Raw genomic sequence first — 17,936 nt, forward strand, 5'->3', positions numbered from 1 at the left:
ATGCAAAATCAATCTGACTATGAGATCGTAGATGTTGAACCAAGTGTTAAGGATGCACCAGTCATCGCTGAGCATAGTGTTGAGCTTACACATAGTGAGTAGTGTTTACTTCTTAAAATAGGCTTTGCTGATAATAGTTCGATTATGGTTTGCCTATTCCTTTACTTCTCTTATCTTGTGTTATTTGTCTTTTTTCTTGTCTCCTTTTTCTTTTTGGGTTGGGGGGGGGGGGGGGGGGGGATTTCATAATTTTTTTAATTTACAACTGGAGTGTAAATTGGTTGAAAATTAAACATCCCTCCTTTCTCAACCTTGACTTGGTTATGCATTTTGACATCATCTTGAATTCTAAATCTTGCTGAATTTTTGTAAAATTTTGCTCACTAGACTCTTATCATAATGCCACGATTGTAATGTGAATGCCTTGAAATTCTAGGGAGATTATGTGGGACTTTGATATTTGTTTTTGGATAAGTGGACTTTGATATTTGTTAATGGAAAAGGTCTATTTTCATTTGTTTAGCTGGTCATACTTTGGTGTGATTTACTTGATAAGTGAATTAGGGAACCGGAAGGGGTAGCACGAAAAAGCATAATTGCATAAGTGACTATTGAACCTTCAAGTGACTCTTTTGAGGTAGAAACTCAAGGGGCAGGTTAAGTACAAGAATATTAATCACAGTAAGTGACAATCATTTAAGGACCTCACCTTATGAAATGGTGATCACTAGTTTGAATCACACTTTCCTCCCATGTTGGAGTCAAAACTTATATAAGAAAAAAGTGAATTGGGGAAGGTGTCAATATGTTGTGACACTTTTTTGAGTTTCCCGACTTATTATCCCATCATTCGTAATTTCCCTATAAATTTCTTTACTTTAATTGTGATGTGTAATTACCAATTTGATCTCATAGGTGTATCTGTTGAAGACATTATCAGGAAAGCTGCAATGTATTTTAAGCTTGACAATGGAATCCATAGTCGTGATAAATCAGTTCTAGAAAAGAGAATTAACATCTTAAGGGAGCTCTATAATTGTGAGTTTTGGCTAGAGGAGCAATTTTGGGTCAAGACATTTAAGTCACTTGGTTTTGGGGAGTTTTTAATGATCCTAGAAAAACATGCCTCCCTCCGATCTGATGAAATACACAAGTTCTTAACAGGTGACATATGTGAAAAGTCCCCTTTGGAGGTTTGCATGCTTCAGCATTAGTTGTTTGTTTTAGTATCATAAGCTCCGAATGGCTGCGTAGGGGAGAAAGAAATAGCAACCAAGCAAATGATTTTTTCATTGCTTAGGAGGCAATTCCCATTGATCAGTTTCAAAATTTCGGAAAATGGTTCTATGTCGAACTTCCTAGATATTTTGGGGAATTATAAGAATAATGAAATTTCTAAAGGAGTCCTATACATTATTTGAAATGCGTCACGTTGGAGACTCAACAGCCCATAATGGAAGTGAATTATTGGAAACCACAAAGGTGAGAATCGACATCAGCCAGAAAGGAGCCTTGGAATCTCTTACATCCAAGGATGCAGTTGAGGCCTTACTTAGGGCACCACTAATGTCTGATCTAAACACATGGGCACATTAGGACCTGGTATTTTCTCCCTCACTTGGTCCTCTTGTGCCATGGTTGTTGAATGAAGTCAAGGCGAAAGAATTATTGTGTTTAGTGACAAAAGATGGCAAGGTAATGCGCATTGATCATTCGGCTACTGTGGACTCATTCTTGGAAGCTGCACTTCAAGGATCTCCTTTTCAAACAGCTGTGCAGCTGTTATCTTTGTTCTCATTAGTTGGGAGAGAAAAATATGTTCCCTTGTCCCTTTTAAAATTTCATGCACGTCGTGCATTTGAAGTCATTTTGAAGAATTCTCTTGAGAGTGGAGAAGTAAATGACAATCAGAACTCTCCCGTGCAAGGAAACACTTCATATATGCAGAAAATAGTTGATGAGGCTGATACTCATGCTGGTAGTTTTAGTAGTGAGTTACACAAAAGTTTATGCAATATGAATAAAGCAGTGCCTGTTGTATCAAGATTTTTCCTTGATTGTCTTGGCTATTTACCCACAGAGTTTTGTGGTTTTGCTGCTGATGTTTTGCTTTCTGGAATGCGACCTGTCATCAAAGATGCTAATTCAGCCATTTTGTGTGAGTGCAACCAAAGGGAAGAGCGCGTCATGCTTCATGAAGTTGGATTGTCTCTTGGTATAGTGGAGTGGATTGATGATTACCATGCATTTTGTTCTGCTGATGCTACTAATTTTTTCCCATTTGGAGCTTCATGCTTGGAAGCTGTTGGGCCTGAGAAAAGCATTGGCCTTAAGAATATGCAAGATTTCTCAAGTAAGTCTTCCACTTCCAAAGTAAAATTGGATGTACCTCTTGTGGCAGATGGCAGATTGAAGAACATACTGGAGTTTGTCAATCAATCAATGGGGCATTAGTTTTTTATGATAGAATTAGCAGTGGTTGCTTGCAACGTTTATCTGAACTTAATGAAGATAAGAATGCAGCCCTAGTCATTGAATCTATTAGGCGGGACAAATTTAGCCTTGATCCAAGTCTTTCAAATGCTGAAATTAGCATGTTGAAGAAGCACCATGCTCGCCTAGGGAGAGCACTTCATTGTCTCTCATAAGAATTATATTCTCAGGATTCACATTTTCTTCTTGAGCTGGTAAGATCATCTTCTTTGTTTCTCTCATTGAGAGTAGTAGTGTAGTACAACTTCACATGCGAGTAATGTGATAGATAAATTACTAGTTGTCCCAAAAGCTCAAGCTTTTGAGAGAATTGGTAATTTAACATGGTATCAAAGTAAGAGATTTGAGTTCAATCCTTGTCTTCACTCTACCTCCTATTTAAAATGTTAAAAATCTCATATGTTAGGCCTCACTTATTAACTAGAAGTTTAGGCTCACACGTGAAGGGGAGTGTTAGAAATATGGTTAAATAATTAAATTCATCATTTCTTAACAACTTAAGCTTTTGAGACACTAGGTAACATTGCAGGAATCAATTGACGGGGATTACACTCCACTTCTAGACCAGTGGCCTGTTTTTGCATTTCTTCCTTTAAGGACTTATGGTCTGAAATTTATTCTTCAAGGTGATTTTGTTCTTCCATCATCTAGAGAGGAAGTGGATGGAGATAGTCCCTGGAATCAGTGGTTATTGTCTGAGTTTCCTGGTTTGTTTGTTGATGCTGAGAGATCCTTTTGCGCTCTTCCATGTTATAGAGAGAATCCTGGAAAGGCTGTATCTGCTTTCATGAGCTTTGTTCCGCTTGTTGGGGAAGTTCATGGTTTCTTTTCAAGTCTTCCCCGGTTGATTATTTCAAAATTACGTATGACAAACTGCTTACTTCTGGAAGGAGGAAACAACAGATGGGCTCCTCCTTGCAAGGTTCTAAGAGGTTGGAATGAACAGGCTCGCATCCTTCTTCCTGATAGTATGCTTAGTGAGCACCTTGGCCTTGGATTCTTGGATAGAAATATACAAATTTCTGATTCATTAGCAAGGGCACTGGGTATTGAGGAATATGGTCCTAAAATTCTACTACAATTTATACGCTCTCTGATTCATGTGGAGAATGGCATCAACTCCATGGGCCTGTATTGGTTGTCTTCTTGGCTAAATGCACTTTATACAATGTCATTCCATTCATCTAGACAAACTTTGTTTAATTCTGATGCAGAAATTGATCTCGTAGAGAACCTTAAAAAATTACCGTTTATTCCTCTTTCAGATGGTACATACAGCTCAGTGAATGAAGGTACAATCTGGTTACAATATGATGCTTTAAGTGCGGGGTTTGATGGCAGGCATGGACTTGAAGCCTTCCCAAATTTATTTGCTAAACTTCGAACTGTGAATCCTGCCCTCCTTTCTGCATCAACTGTTGATACCTCATGCTTGGATGTGAGTTTAGTAGGCAACCTTACCAACTTGCTTCATAGAATTGGTGTCCAGTGGTTGTCTGCTCATGAAATTGAGAAGGTGCACATCTTGCCAGCTGTATCTGATGATGGAATTACAAATAGGGACAAGAATTTGATGACAGAGTATGTTTGCTTTGTAATGATCCACCTACAGTCTAGCTGCCCTGATTGTCATGTTGAAAGGGAGTACATAATCTCCCAATTACGAAATAAAGCTTTATTTTAACAAATCAGGGCTTGCAACGACTTGTTGAGGTGCCAATTCATTTTAGTAAAGAATATGGAAATCCAGTCAATGTGAATATGTTGATTAATGTTGTAGATATGTAATGGCATGAAGTTGACAGCACTTATTTGAGGCATCCAGTTACTGAATCACTCTCATGTGGACTGGAAAAATGGAGGGAATTTTTCCAGGAATTAGGTGTTGTGGATTTTGTGCAAATTAATCAAGTTGATAAGACTGTTTCTGATATATCTCATATCATTTTTAAGAATCTCATGTGGGAAAGAGATCTGATTTCCCCTGAATCAATTGCCAAAGACTGGGAATCTCATGAATTGGTCCACTTAATATCTGTATTGTCCAAAAATTGCATGCAGCAAAGTTGTATATATCTGTTAGAGATTTTTTATACACTATGGGATAGTTGTTTTAGTGACAAAGTGATGGGTTACTGCAATATTAACTCTGGCGGAGATAGCAAACCCTTCAAGTCTTCTTTTATGAGCAGCATTAGTGATGTCCAGTGGGCAGTATCTGGCATGGATGATGAGCTTCACTATCCCAGATGTAATCTTTTGCACTTCTCATCTTTTTTTTACTTTGATGTAATATTTTATCAATTCTGATTCCTTTGTGATGGAAGCATATCTAGTTGTCATTTATATTCTTTACAAAGTCTCTTCTTTTTATGCATGAAATATTGTGAAAGGTGCAATATATTTGTTAGCCTTTTGGTTTGGATGAGTATCGTTTATTATGGAGACAGCCTTTGAATTGGTTTAACTATCATGAGTACTTCCACTATGATGTTAAGAACTAGAATGTGATGCAAACATATTGAAGTTGCTACAATTATCAGAAAGGTCATTCTGCACAATGAGATTGAGAGCCGTATTGAGCAGACAGCTCTTGCTTTAGGAGCATCTTTCTCTCTCTCTCTCTCTAACACACACACACACATTTGTTTCTTTACGCTTGCTTTGCCAAAGCATTGTACATCGAGTGAGAAAGGGCGTGAAGCTCAATTTGCTACATCAACCAATACAAATTTTTTTTTTTTTTTGGGGGTTAATTCTCAGTTTTATGAAAAATATGGAACAGATTAGAAATTTTGTTACAGAAAAGGAGAAAAAAGATAAAAGATTGTTGGAGATCAAGTTTTGGTTAGAAAATAATGTTATATGAAATAAGCTTTCATCACAAAGTTCGTACTTGTATGCAAGAAGAAAGTGAGTTCATCAGGGTTGCTCCTGTTCTTTTGTATGTTTGATATTACGTTGCAACATTAGCACACTGTTTTAAATACTGTAACTTGAAATAAATTATGTATGCTCCTCCATATAATTCTTTGAATGGTTGGCAAAGCCAAATCCAACTTAAATGATTACCTACTTATAAATAATGTGCATTAGCACTCCTACAAGAAACGGCCTAGCTAACACGTGTCCTACGTTTTCTTCACCTGCTCTGCAGTTTGAGCTTCATACAGTGTTGTGCCCTTGATGAGAAAAACAGGGGCCACCCACTTTCTCTTTTCTGCACCAATCCTTATTTACTACTGTATCTTTTTTGGGTGTATAGGTAGAGCGTGACCAATTTGTTTTCCTCTTTTCTTTTTTTTAGGGGGAGGGGTGGGGGGTTTTTCTTTAAGAACCTGCTGCATCTCCCTGTATGGTGGGAGGATTTAGCTCACATCACATGGACTTTTATAGATCCTTACTGAGCTATTATTATTATTTTTTTGGGAACAGGTACGAAACGGGAGCTAGTAAGTGATATTGGGTTTAAGGTTAAAGTTACAATGGATGACATTTTGGAAATTCTAAGTGTGGAGAAGTTCTCAGAGGCCTTTTAAGGCCAGGTATAGCTGCTTCTTATTTGCCATTTTAGATCTTTAAAAATGTCATCTGAAAGTGAGATTATTTAATTTAGTAAATGTTCTTTCTTGCTGGCTATAGGAACTAATCTAATGCTTTTTTCTCTAGATTTCATGTTATCCACTTGCCATGAACATGTATGTGTAAGTCAGCTCGAGTCAATGCTGGATTGAAATTCCTTGCATGGCTATTCCGCGGTTTATATAATTCAGATGATTTCTTGGAAATTTATTTGTTGATAATTTAATAGATGAGTGGATTCAAATTAAGGGAATGAGAAAAAATGGTTGAAAAGACCTAAAATAACATTAATAGAAGTATTAAAAAAGGATATGTCAATTAAGGAGGTGATGGAGAGTATGACTTTGGATAGGGTAGAATGATAAGAAAAAATACATGTGACCGACCCTGATTGGTTTGTTGAGGATCTATATCTGACTCAGATATGGATTAATCTGACCCCAAACCCAAAATTTTGGGACTAAGTTTTGGTTGTTGTTATTGACTTATTGCTGTATAATTTGACAGATTTGCATTGAGATGCTTTTCATCTATATTTGCTTTCCAGAACCAGAGGTTTTTACATGCATTTGCTCATACCTTCATCTGTTCCTCTTCTTATTCTTTTTTGGATGACTTTCCTTTTTCCTCTTCCTGTTACAAATTACAATGATATCTTATTTACTTATGGAACACTTGCTTTTAATAGACGCTTACGTGCACTTTTTTGACCTCTTAGCATGCTTGGGTTATATCTATTTTCCATTTATTATTTGTTTAGTCTATACTTTTGAGTCTTTCACTTATAAAAAATACTTCTGAGTCTTTCAACCAACTAAATGGGTCCAACTTTCTTCGCATGCCAGCATATCACAAATGTCAAACTTGTACACATTCATCTGGAAAGAAATGGCTACTTCAAGGCACAAAATCACTGAGGAATTACATTCTGGATCTTGTGTATTTGTTCCCTATGCGTCTGGCTCTAGTCGTGAGGATGTGGTACCTGGTATGTTTTTGTCTCCTGAAGAAATATGTTGGCATGATCCAACTGGTTGTCTAGACCAAATTAAGGAGATAAATCCTCAGTGCAGTTTGACAGAAGTGACTCATTGCCCCTTAAAAAAGACACTGAGCAATATATATCCAGGCCTTCGTGACTTTTTCATTGACGGCTGCGGAGTACATGAGACCCCTCCTCTCTGTAGCTACCTACAAATTTTGCTCCAGCTTTCGACTGTTACTTTGCCTTCACAAGCAGCTAATGCAGTAAGTAACCAAATCTGAAACAAAATCACAGTTGCAATTAATGTTTGTTGCGGTGAAACTTTAGAGTTTCTTTCATGTCTCAGGTTTTCCAAGTGTTTCTCAAGTGGAGTGATGGTTTGAAATCTGGACTCCTGAGTCCTGAAGATATCATTTACTTGAAAGAGCATCCTATGAAATTTAACTGTGCTGTACTTCCAACTGGATTTCCTCCCTACACCCTTCCTTTGGCCTTGTGTGCTGGTCTGATAATTTGAAGCTATGGAAACAATTTCAGCATTTCTCTGAAGTTTTATTGTGTTTTAGCTTCCAAATAAAACCACAATATAATTATGTTGAACCATAGACATCTTTCACGTTGAAGCCTTTTTTGGACTGATGCCTCCAAATCCCTAAAATATGTCAGCCTTCAACACTAACTCAGTACTCTCTTTTTAGTTGATGGTTACTAAAATGAGTACTATTAAACCTCCTTTTATACTTTGCAATGTATGCTTTATTAGAATTTGAGGGCATTTCCAACATTTATATCCTTATCGTATGCCTTTTACAGGACAGCGTTTTGTACACAACCCAAGAATCCGATTCTCATGCCCTATTTATGGAGCTGTCTCGTTTGTTATTTGATGGAACTCCTGATTTACACTTGGCAAATTTCCTTCACATGATCACAACCATGGCTGAATCAGGTTCTACTGAGGAGCAAACAGAGTTTTTCATCTTGAATAGCCAAAAGATGCCTAAGCATTCTAATGAAGAATCTGTTTGGTCCCTCCCATCCATACCTTCACGGACAAAGAACGATGACTCACTCCAAACAAGTTTTGATTCGACAAAGTCCAAAAAGAAGGCTGGAAATAACTCAAATTGGCCGCCTGTGGATTGGAAAACTGCACCTGGTTTTAGTTATGCTCGTTTAAATGGTTTTAAGACTCAGGCAACAGCTGCACAGCCTAGCGGCAGCCCACGGAAGGATGATTCTGAAGGTACAGTCATGGAAACTGATAATGTTCCTATCTCAATTGAAGATGATTGAACCATTGCAGATGATTTTGCAGCAGCTTCAAAAGCTTTGGTTTTGTCAGCCAATTTGGAAAATCAGTCTGCCAATGCTTGCAATTCAACTTATTCTGATCAGTCTGGCCATGCTCCCAATCGTACTGTTTCCACCATGCATGTTGAATTTGATCCTGTTGATTTAGATCGAGTGTCTGATGGCCCTGAGTTGGGTGCATCTAATTTTAGCAGTAGAGATCATCTTAGATTTGGTACCCCCAATGCAGCACAAGCCATGCAAACGGGGAGAATAGGTGAGAGTGTTGCTTTCAAATACATTATTGGGAAATTTGGTGGGACAGCAGTGAAGTGGGTTAATGAAGATTTTGAAACTGGGTTACCTTACGACATTATAGTAGGGGAGGAGAGTAATAGGGAGTACATTGAAGTTAAAGCAACTAAATCTCGAACCAAAGACGGGTTCATTATATCAACAAGAGAGTGGCAATTTGCATTTGAAAAGGGTGAATCATACAGCATTGCACATGTTTTGTTAGGTAAAAATAATGTTGCAAGGGTGAATCCAGTAAAGTTATGTTCTCTAGGCAAGTTGCAGTTGGTTGTCATGATGCCCAGGCAGCAGAAGGAATTTTCCGTTGTCTCCTAACATGAACACGCTCATTTTCATCTGCGCTTTTGGGTTATATTGACTCTGAAGTCTTTAGCCAATCCATAACAGCCTTTATGGAAATACCCTGAAATGACAGAGGATTGTGTACGGTCACTCTTTGTCTCTTTCCCTCAGAAAGAGTCCAGCTCCTGCAAAGGAAAGCAAGCATTTGTTGTGGATTTTACCTGCAAGAGAACTATAATGGGTCTGACTTGGTATGGGATTTGAAGAATCTCTGTAGTGGTATTTCTTCTAATAGAGTGACCAAAATGCCAAAGGTTTGATTTGCACCGCAGGGATCTAATGTCAATATGTCATCTTCATAAATTGTTGTATGTAAATCATAGATTGCTACCATATTGTAATTTTATTTGTTTGTAATATTTTATTAGCGGGTGATGGCTTAAGCAGTTGCCCATGAAATTTTGTACTAGCCTCGTGCAGTTTACTTTTGACCTTCAAAATTTGAGCTAATAGTTCCAGTAATTAAAGAGAATAAATAGTTCAAAGCTTTTTCTGTTGCCTTTTAGCTTGAACAAATTCCTAATTCTTGTGGACTCAGCCAAACATTGTAATTTTACTGTGGATCTTTACATACCAAACCATTGAAACTTCATTTGTTACATTACACGACCATAGGGCATGAATAATTAATTAATTTTTAATAAGATTAGTCACATTGCACACAAATTGGATCAACTAGGGACGCCACATCTAACCAGATTATGGATCGTAGGAAGGCTATTATTCAAAGCTTGCCACAAGGAAAATCTTGATCTTTTGAGGGTTTTTCAACAACTAAATGCTCTTCCATACAAGAAGGTATATTATGTTTCGAGTGTATATATTCAGCCCCTTACAACACATTGGATCCACCAGTACATGGATTTTTCGTGTTGTGAAAGAGGTGAGTATATATGCCCGAAACATTATTTAATTTTTCCTTCCATAAGACTCCCCGTCGCCACTCTACCTTATGAAGCTATTGCACACAACCAAGATGATATTGCACTTCGTGCAAAAAGCTCATCCGACTTTGTTGCTGTCTATAGTCTACATAAGCTTATCCTCAACATTTAGATTAGATAATGAGCTTTGCTTTAATTAATGTTCCCATCTGCTAGAAGGAAAACTCTCCTAAGCAAAAAATGACGTTCTAGAGCCTAGCATCTGAATCAATCAATTGATAGCAGAATTGCTGATTAAACAAATTGGAGATATTTGTTTGAGTTCTAATCAATCGAAAATTTGATTATGGTCTATTTGAGTGTCATATGTTATCCAATATTATTTTCAATCTCCAAAAATTTAAATTGATCTTATACTAAATGAGGTCATAGATATTTTTTTTTTTAAAATCGTATAATATTTTGAAGTTATATATATAAGGCTATATGATGATTTCATTTTTTTTTTTTTTTAATTTGTTCTTTGTGCAACAAAATTGTTTTAACAGACATAAATATAAGCATTTAATTATTCTGTTATTTCCATTTTCCACTATAAGATAGTTTCTTGCTCTCCATTTTCCACTATAAGATAGTTTCTTGCTCTAGATAAACATGTGTGACAAATATGTATGTATCTTTTTTTTTAATCAATATATTTCACATTAGTTTTTTTTTTCCCCAAAAAAATTGATGGGATGCTATTAGGTCGAATCATGCATTATGATTTTTTTTTTTTTTTTGTCGTCATTTTTTTCTAAATTGTTCTAAATGATTGATAAGGATAAGAAGATCAATAATTCACCAATAAGTTTATATAGCGGTTGTTTTTGTCCCTAATGTGGATGACAATACTATTAGAGAATTTAGAGTGATGATCACAGACCACAACCTTGTGTCTGCAAAGAGAATAGATTGGGTAAATTGTGTCTGAATGCAAATGAGGGTCTTGGTATTTATAGGCAAACTCACACCTATTTGGGAGTAGACATAACTTTATGAACATATGAACATATACTTCAATCCTTCGAGCAACAACCTCACCCAACTATGGTCTCTCTACTAAAACAAATATTGGGTTTGTGAAGCAACACCATCCACTGAGCGGGGTTATTGTATTTTTAGGGTGCACCATAGAATGGTGTAATTATCTATCACAACTACACACTAACATGTTTATACTTGTGTTTATCATTTTAGTTTCTAGTGCAATTACAGAATGAGTATTTTCTGTGATAAGTATTGTCAAAATTTCAATTCATAACAAAAAAAGAAGATGAATTTTCTGAATTTTTTTTAACAATGAAAAAGAAGTTACTATGAAATTGAGTACAAAATAAATTATAAATTATATGCGGAATTTAATAGAATGTTGAATTTCATTTGATAAATTATTCATTTGAATTATAGAGAAACAAGTTTTTACATTTTATTGTTCCTAAAAAAAAAAGTTTTTACATTTTATTAAATATTAATTATAATAATTTTATTTTTCATCTATTAATTGGTCTTGAATGCATATCCTTCTTATTTTTGAATTCCAATAATCACGCTCTATGTATGAGAAAATGAGAGAATCAATATTGACCTATAAAGACCAATTCGACAAAATACACAAAAATTTATCATTTTTGATACACTGATTTTCAATTTAATTCAAAATCAACTATAATTGTCCAATATCTTAGTATTATAGGTGTTATGTAAACTAGAGTTGCAAGTTTTCACCCACAATAATAATAATAACTAGCCTCATTACACGCGCTTCGCGCGTGCAATGAGGCTCTTTTTTTTTTTTTTTTTGATTTAGTATTATAATTTTTCTTTCATCACAATTTGAAAAAATAGATAGGATTTTTTTTTTTTTTCATTTTATCAAAGAGAGTAGGATTCATTTTTCAATTAGAAGGTTTTGCGTGTTTATCCAAATCCAATTGATGATCCAACCTGGCAATCCACTTTCAATTTCTCCCACTTTCTCTTTTTCATTTCAGCTTCTCTCTCTCCTCTCTCTTTCTCTCCCACTCCAACTGGGTTTCTTTTTCTCTCTCCCCTAACGCTCCACTCTTTCAACATCCACACTTGCTCTATGCGTCTCCCTCAACCTTGTTGGTCACCATTGCTAGCATACCAAACTCAGACCCATTAGAAAAAGAAAAAAAAAATAAAATGAGCAACACACCATCTGAAACCAAACCCACAAACACTCACGCCTAAGATCCCTTTTTAGATCTAGATTAAGAGAGAGATTGCACGGATCTCAATCCTTATCTATATATTTATATATTATATATAATAACTAATAGTCGAAACGTTTGACTTTTTGTTGATTACGCCTTATTATGCCACGTGGCTACACAAATTAATGCCATGTTTACATTTTAAAACACCAAAACATTGTGCCTTTTCGATTAGTAGTTTACGTGAAACGTTTTACTCTTAAATAGTAGTTACAAAAATTTTAAAAAGAAAAACACTTCTTTAAATTCGTGACAAATTAACAAATAAGCTTTTTTTAAAATAAAAAAAAAAAACCAACCAAGAAATAACCCAAATCAAATATTTTATATTTTTAGCTTCACCCTCACACACATTGACCAAAATTTACTCCCTAAAAAAAAAAAAAAAAAAAAAAAAAACAAACAAACAAACACACACACACACCATTTCAGTGGGTTAGACGCCGTTTGGTCACCATGTTTAAACACTGAACACTAGTGTCTAAAAACCAAAAAAATGTGTTTGGTGTATCAGTCCTGTTCCTTGTTGTTTGGAAAATATTGTTCAAAAAACTAATGTTAAAAAACCCATTTTTGAAATCACCTCCGGACAGTTTTTAAACAACAAATACTACTGCTCAGTGGCAATTCCGTAATTATATTAAACAACAAACACTAGTGCTCAGGTCAGCTTTTTCGTACTTTGGTCAGTTTTTTTTAAAATATTTTGGTCAGCCATGTTCTCTCTCCTGATTTAAAATATATTTATTTTGTACTTTCGTCAGCTTTTTTTATCATTCAAAACACACATACCAAACACATATTTTATATTTTTTGAACATTGAAAAATGTTGTTTAAACCATGATATCAAACACATTTTTTTTGTTTTATTCACACTAAAAACATGTTTTTCAACAACACTTTTTAAACCACAATTTTCATATTTTTTTAAACAACAATTTTTGAAAACTATGACCAAACGGGCCTAAGTTCTTTAACTGTCTCTTACTCTCTTTATATATTCTAAATTTCACTTCAATTTTGCCTTTGCCCATTTTTCCTCTACGAGAAGAAACTCTGTGAGTAGAGATAGGATATGGGATTGTCTCCACTAGCTTGACGCCGTCACACAGTGGAACCACTGCCGGTGAAATTGTCTTCTTTTGTTTTTCCCTTTCAGTCCACCGTTAAGCATAGAACCTCTACCCTCTACCCTCTACCCCTCTCTCAAACACAAACCCATGTTATTTCGCAAAAAGCTTGAAAGGGCATGACTATGGGTATCAAACCGTTCTCTCTCGGTTTTTCTCAGGTTTTCCTTTATTGGTGTTTTTTTTTTTTTTTAAATTTTTGTATGCAATTTTGTTAATCAAATGGTTTGATAAAAGCGAATGTCTTCATAGTGGGTTTGTGTAATTGTGTCTGAAATTGTAATTTTAAGATGGATTTGCTTGATTTTGATTGCTTGAATTTATTTGTTAAAAAAGAATTTTCCACAATGATACTTTTTGGGGTTAGTTTTATTACTTCTATTTAAACTAAGTGATATTTGAATTCTGGTAGAATTTCATAGTGAGGAATATAGAGATTGTGGCTCATGTTGATCCTAGAAAGACGTCTTTGGTTGATTCTATTTTAAACAAACAAAGGTAATAATTCCTTAATGATTTTCCTTTGCATAATTTGCCACATTGATTGGTTATACTGAAATTTTTCTAAGACAATTGATTTCCATCTAGACTAGAGGGTGGCAATCAATCATAAGGTTACGAAGTATAACCCAAGTATCCAACTACAAGTTGTCTCTGTTACTCTTCGAATCTTCTACTTGTGGTGTCGTCAAATTCCGTAGCAGTAATGACGGTACTCCACTACTCCACTATTCATATTTTCTTGATTTCTTAGATTCTTGTAATTTTTGTTCTTGATTGTTTGACCCCTTGTAGACTCCCTGTGTACTAGGGTGCTCCCCTTTTTGATATCAATAAACTTATTACTTATAAAAAAAAAAGTGATTCGGTTATTTTTCATTATTTTAGACTCTCTTTTAACTTTATTATTCTAATTTCAAGATTTTCAATTCTCACTTTATCTCTCATCAATTCTTTCTTACATTTTTATTTTGTTAGTAGAAAGAAATTGTAAAACTTTATATATTTAGTTTTATTTTTTGGTGACAGATGAATTAAATTTTTCTTCCTTTTTTTTTAAATAAATATTTTGAATATTTAATTTTTCTTTGTAACATTGACATATCAAAATTATCTTTTTATTAAATTTTATATAATTTAAAATTTTTAATAGCTCTCATAACACAAAAAAAAAAAAAAAAAAAAAAACATAGTGCAAACCAAACCGGTAGAAGCCATTAGGCCATTAACCATCAAATGACATTGTTTAAAAGTGAAAACGGAAGGGGTTTCAGGCCAAGCTAGAGAGAGAGAGAGACATGGTGGATCCGTATGGTAGATATGGTGCAGGCATGGCAGATAGAGATAGAGATAGAGGTAATCCATCCATCCATCCAAACTGCTGCTGCTGCCTTTTAATTAAATTTCCAAATTTAGTCTTACTCTTATTCTTAGTCTTAGACTTCGATGAAAAGACATTTAATATCTTTTTTATCTTTATCATATGATTATGTTATGATTATTTGTTCACATTTACACTACAAAATTATATATAAGACTGTAGAGCGAGGACATGATTGTCCTATCAAATAACTCTAATACATGAGATGCGATGTGGCCAACCCTAATTACTCTCTTCACAATCTGTAACCAACTTTCCCAAAATTTGGGACTAAAGCTTCGTTGTTGTTGTTGTTATTTATAGACAAATTGGACTGTTGTTCTTAATATGAATTTAATTTAATTCAGACAAATGCTAGTAGTTATACCATTGATCTTAACACACATTATCTTAACATAACAGCTAGTGTTTCAAGGCCTTCCTTTATTACATGGCCTCCACCAGCACCAGGTCTATACCACTGCCTCACTATTTTCAAATCCAGACATCCGACTCACTACCACCCAAAAATAAAATCCAAGAACCAACAAAAGTGCAGCTGCAAAAGAACTGTCCAAATCAAAAAAACAAAACCCACAGAACATAAACAACAAATGGAAGTGAAGACTTCAGTTTGTGCATCACCCACAAAGCCCTTTTTCTCGTCAATAAAGCTACAGACCTACAGTGGCTTTCTTTTTAATTACTTTTTCCCTTTCCTTTAGTTACACAATAAAGTTAAGGATGACAACCAACTTCTCCAAAAACTTTAATCTCCCACACAGACTAGGCTTCCTTATTACTAGAAAGACTAGAACTTCTAAATTACATTTTCCCTAAAAGAAAGTAATTACATAAGGTGTTTCTAAACCAAATAGGAGAACCTTATGTATAAATAAGACTCAAAGTATACACAAGACTCGTGACTTCTTTAATAACACATGATCTTCAAATGTGCTCTTAGTTTCTCTAGGAAAAGGTTATTTAGGATTTATAATTCTAGTCTTTATGGGAAAAACATTGGCAATAGCCTACGTAATGGCTTTCATCATAAAAATATTCATAGGAAGATAATTCCAATAGCTTAGTAAACTTAAGGGCGTAATTGTCTTTTTGTTCTTAAGTTTGATTTTTTAGGGAATCTGAACCTAAGTTCATTGTTTCTACACCACCAACCATTAAATTCTTCCCAAATTTAGAGAGATATAATTTTTTATTACCTAAATAGCTAAACCCTTACCAAACACCATTTAAGAAAGACTTATCAACAATTCTAACCTACTGCAGACCTTTTAGAGATGCTACCTCAAATTTTTAGAGTCTAATAGAATTTATGTAATCTTCTCCTTTTGCATCTTGTCATTGTTTAGGATGTTACTGTTCGCGTGTATTGTTCATGTGCATTGTTCTTGGTTATTATTCAACTTGTGGCAGATTTGATGTCAGTTTCTTTATATATATATATATATATATTGGCAAGCATAAATTGAATCTTTTCCCTTAATAAAAGCATAGATAACATTTGTTTGGTTTTTCTTAAACAGCAAAGGAAGCTATGGATAAGCTAAACGAGACAGAATTGAAGGGAAAGCCAATGATTATCACGTGGTGTGAAAAGCAATGTCCTAGTAGTAATGCAAAATTGTGGGTGTCAATTAATGGCCCCCCTATCAATAATGATAACTTCAAGGCTTTATTGTCCGGTTTTGGTGTTGTTGATTCTTTCAAAGTGGTATTGCAACATCTTGATACATCCTATTGGATTGTGCAGTTCGACTCAGAGACATTTGCTACAAATGCCATTAAAATTTTCAACAGTGCTGAAAAGTATGGCATGAAATTGTAAGTAATTTATTTTCTTCCTTGTGGTTCTTATTTGATAATAATTGCATTATTTTGTATTGTTTCTTTCTTTCTTTCTTTCTTTTTTTTTTTTTCTTTTTTTTTTTTTTGGTTTTTTTCAAACCTTGTAATTGATGTGTTGAGTTTTATTAAGCCTTGTGTCAAAATATAATGATTGCAAGAAACTCTGTGTGGAATATCATCCAAAAGATCTAGATGAGAACAACATTCTATTAGCGTTCTCTTTGTATGGGGAATGCACTGTCAATATCAAGAATAAATCGAGTGGTACTGCTTTTGTTAGCTATCATACATCAAAAGGGGCTGAAGAAGCTATGAGGAACTTAAATGGCACAGATTTAGGTAAACATTCAATTTGGTCATGTCTCTTACTTCTCTTTTTCTTTTTTAATTATTATATAACTAATATTCCTTAATCAGGTTCACATTGTTTGTATGTAAGAGGTATTGTGACGCAAGCCATGACTGAAGATAACAATCTTGAAGAAGCCCCAATTTTTGTGATTGAAGATAATCGGAGGCAATTAGTTACAACTGTCAATATGGCGTGTTTTCGTATTGTATCAAATTTCCTTCAATTCCTAAACAAACTAGGGGATGATCATAGACATATTGGTCTATTGGAGAGAATTAGGCCCGACAGTCCGTGGCCTGGTTATGAAGTTATGTATAAACATGTTGACAGTGAGAACGAGGTAGTCATCAAACCGTTTGAAGGTGTTGAATCTTTTGATTATATTGAATCATGTTTCAACAAAGATCCGTACGAGCACTTTGAGCTGGGGTTCTTCAGTATGGTCAACCAAATAGAGTTCTATGAGAAGAAGGCGGTGCCACTTGTGGATTGAAATGCATGATTTAAGCTTTTGAAGTTTTTTTTTTTTTTTTTGGTTAACAACTTTTGAAGTTAATAATGATTTCATTTGGATGGTTTGGACGAAGACAATCTTTATTTAAAAAAAAAAAAAAAAAAATCTTTGTGGAGGGACGGAGTTGCATCGTAAGAAACACAAAACTCCGTCCCTCCCTACCAAAAAAAAAAAAAAAAAAAAAAAAAATTATCTTCGTCCAAACCATCCAAATGAAATCATTATTAACTTCAAAAGCTTAAATCATGCATTTAAGTCCACAAGTGGCACTGCCTTCTTCTCGTAGAACTCTATTTGGTTGACCATACCGAGGAACCATAGCTCAGAGTGCTCGTACGGATCTTCGTTGAAACATGGTTCAACAGAATCAAGAGATTCAACACCTTCAAACGGTTTTATGACTACCTCGTTCTCATTGTCAACATGTTTATACAAAACTTCATAACCAAGCCGCAGACTGTCGGACCTAATTCTCTCCAGTAGACCAACATGTCTATGATCATCCCCTAGTTTGTTCAGGAATTGAAGGAAATTTGATAC

At 34.8% G+C, this 17,936-nt stretch overlaps 2 protein-coding genes and 1 pseudogene across 2 annotated transcripts in view; all 3 read left to right on the plus strand.

Annotated features, from left to right (window-relative positions):
• Positions 1 to 17,936, plus strand: part of LOC126727815 (protein NO VEIN-like) — a 22,001-nt pseudogene continuing 4,065 nt past the window's right edge.
• LOC126725170 (polyadenylate-binding protein 6-like) overlaps positions 13,536 to 17,936 on the plus strand; it is a 16,385-nt gene continuing 11,984 nt past the window's right edge. Inside the window, exon 1 of the mRNA XM_050429706.1 lies at positions 13,536 to 13,802. The gene's annotated coding sequence lies outside the window, so the exon portion shown is untranslated. The remainder of the gene's footprint in view (positions 13,803 to 17,936) is intronic.
• Positions 14,625 to 17,375, plus strand: LOC126727816 (uncharacterized). Its single transcript, XM_050433727.1, has 5 exons — positions 14,625 to 14,660; positions 15,033 to 15,135; positions 16,209 to 16,506; positions 16,661 to 16,869; positions 16,948 to 17,375. The coding sequence occupies exons 1-5, from the start codon at positions 14,625 to 14,627 to the stop codon at positions 17,373 to 17,375; spliced, it is 1,074 nt and encodes a 357-aa protein (XP_050289684.1).

This window comes from Quercus robur, chromosome 5 (assembly GCF_932294415.1).
Source record: "Quercus robur chromosome 5, dhQueRobu3.1, whole genome shotgun sequence".
Lineage (NCBI taxonomy): Eukaryota > Viridiplantae > Streptophyta > Magnoliopsida > Fagales > Fagaceae > Quercus > Quercus robur.

Excerpts from the sequence above, each read along its gene's own strand:
- LOC126727816 (XM_050433727.1), top strand. The coding sequence starts at position 14,625 with ATGGTGCAGGCATGGCAGATAGAGATAGAGATAGAG. Across the intron at positions 14,661-15,032 it reads AGATAGAGATAGAGATAGAG|ACAAATGCTAGTAGTTATAC; the intron begins GTAATCCATCCA and ends AATTTAATTCAG. Across the intron at positions 15,136-16,208 it reads ATGGCCTCCACCAGCACCAG|CAAAGGAAGCTATGGATAAG; the intron begins GTCTATACCACT and ends TTTCTTAAACAG.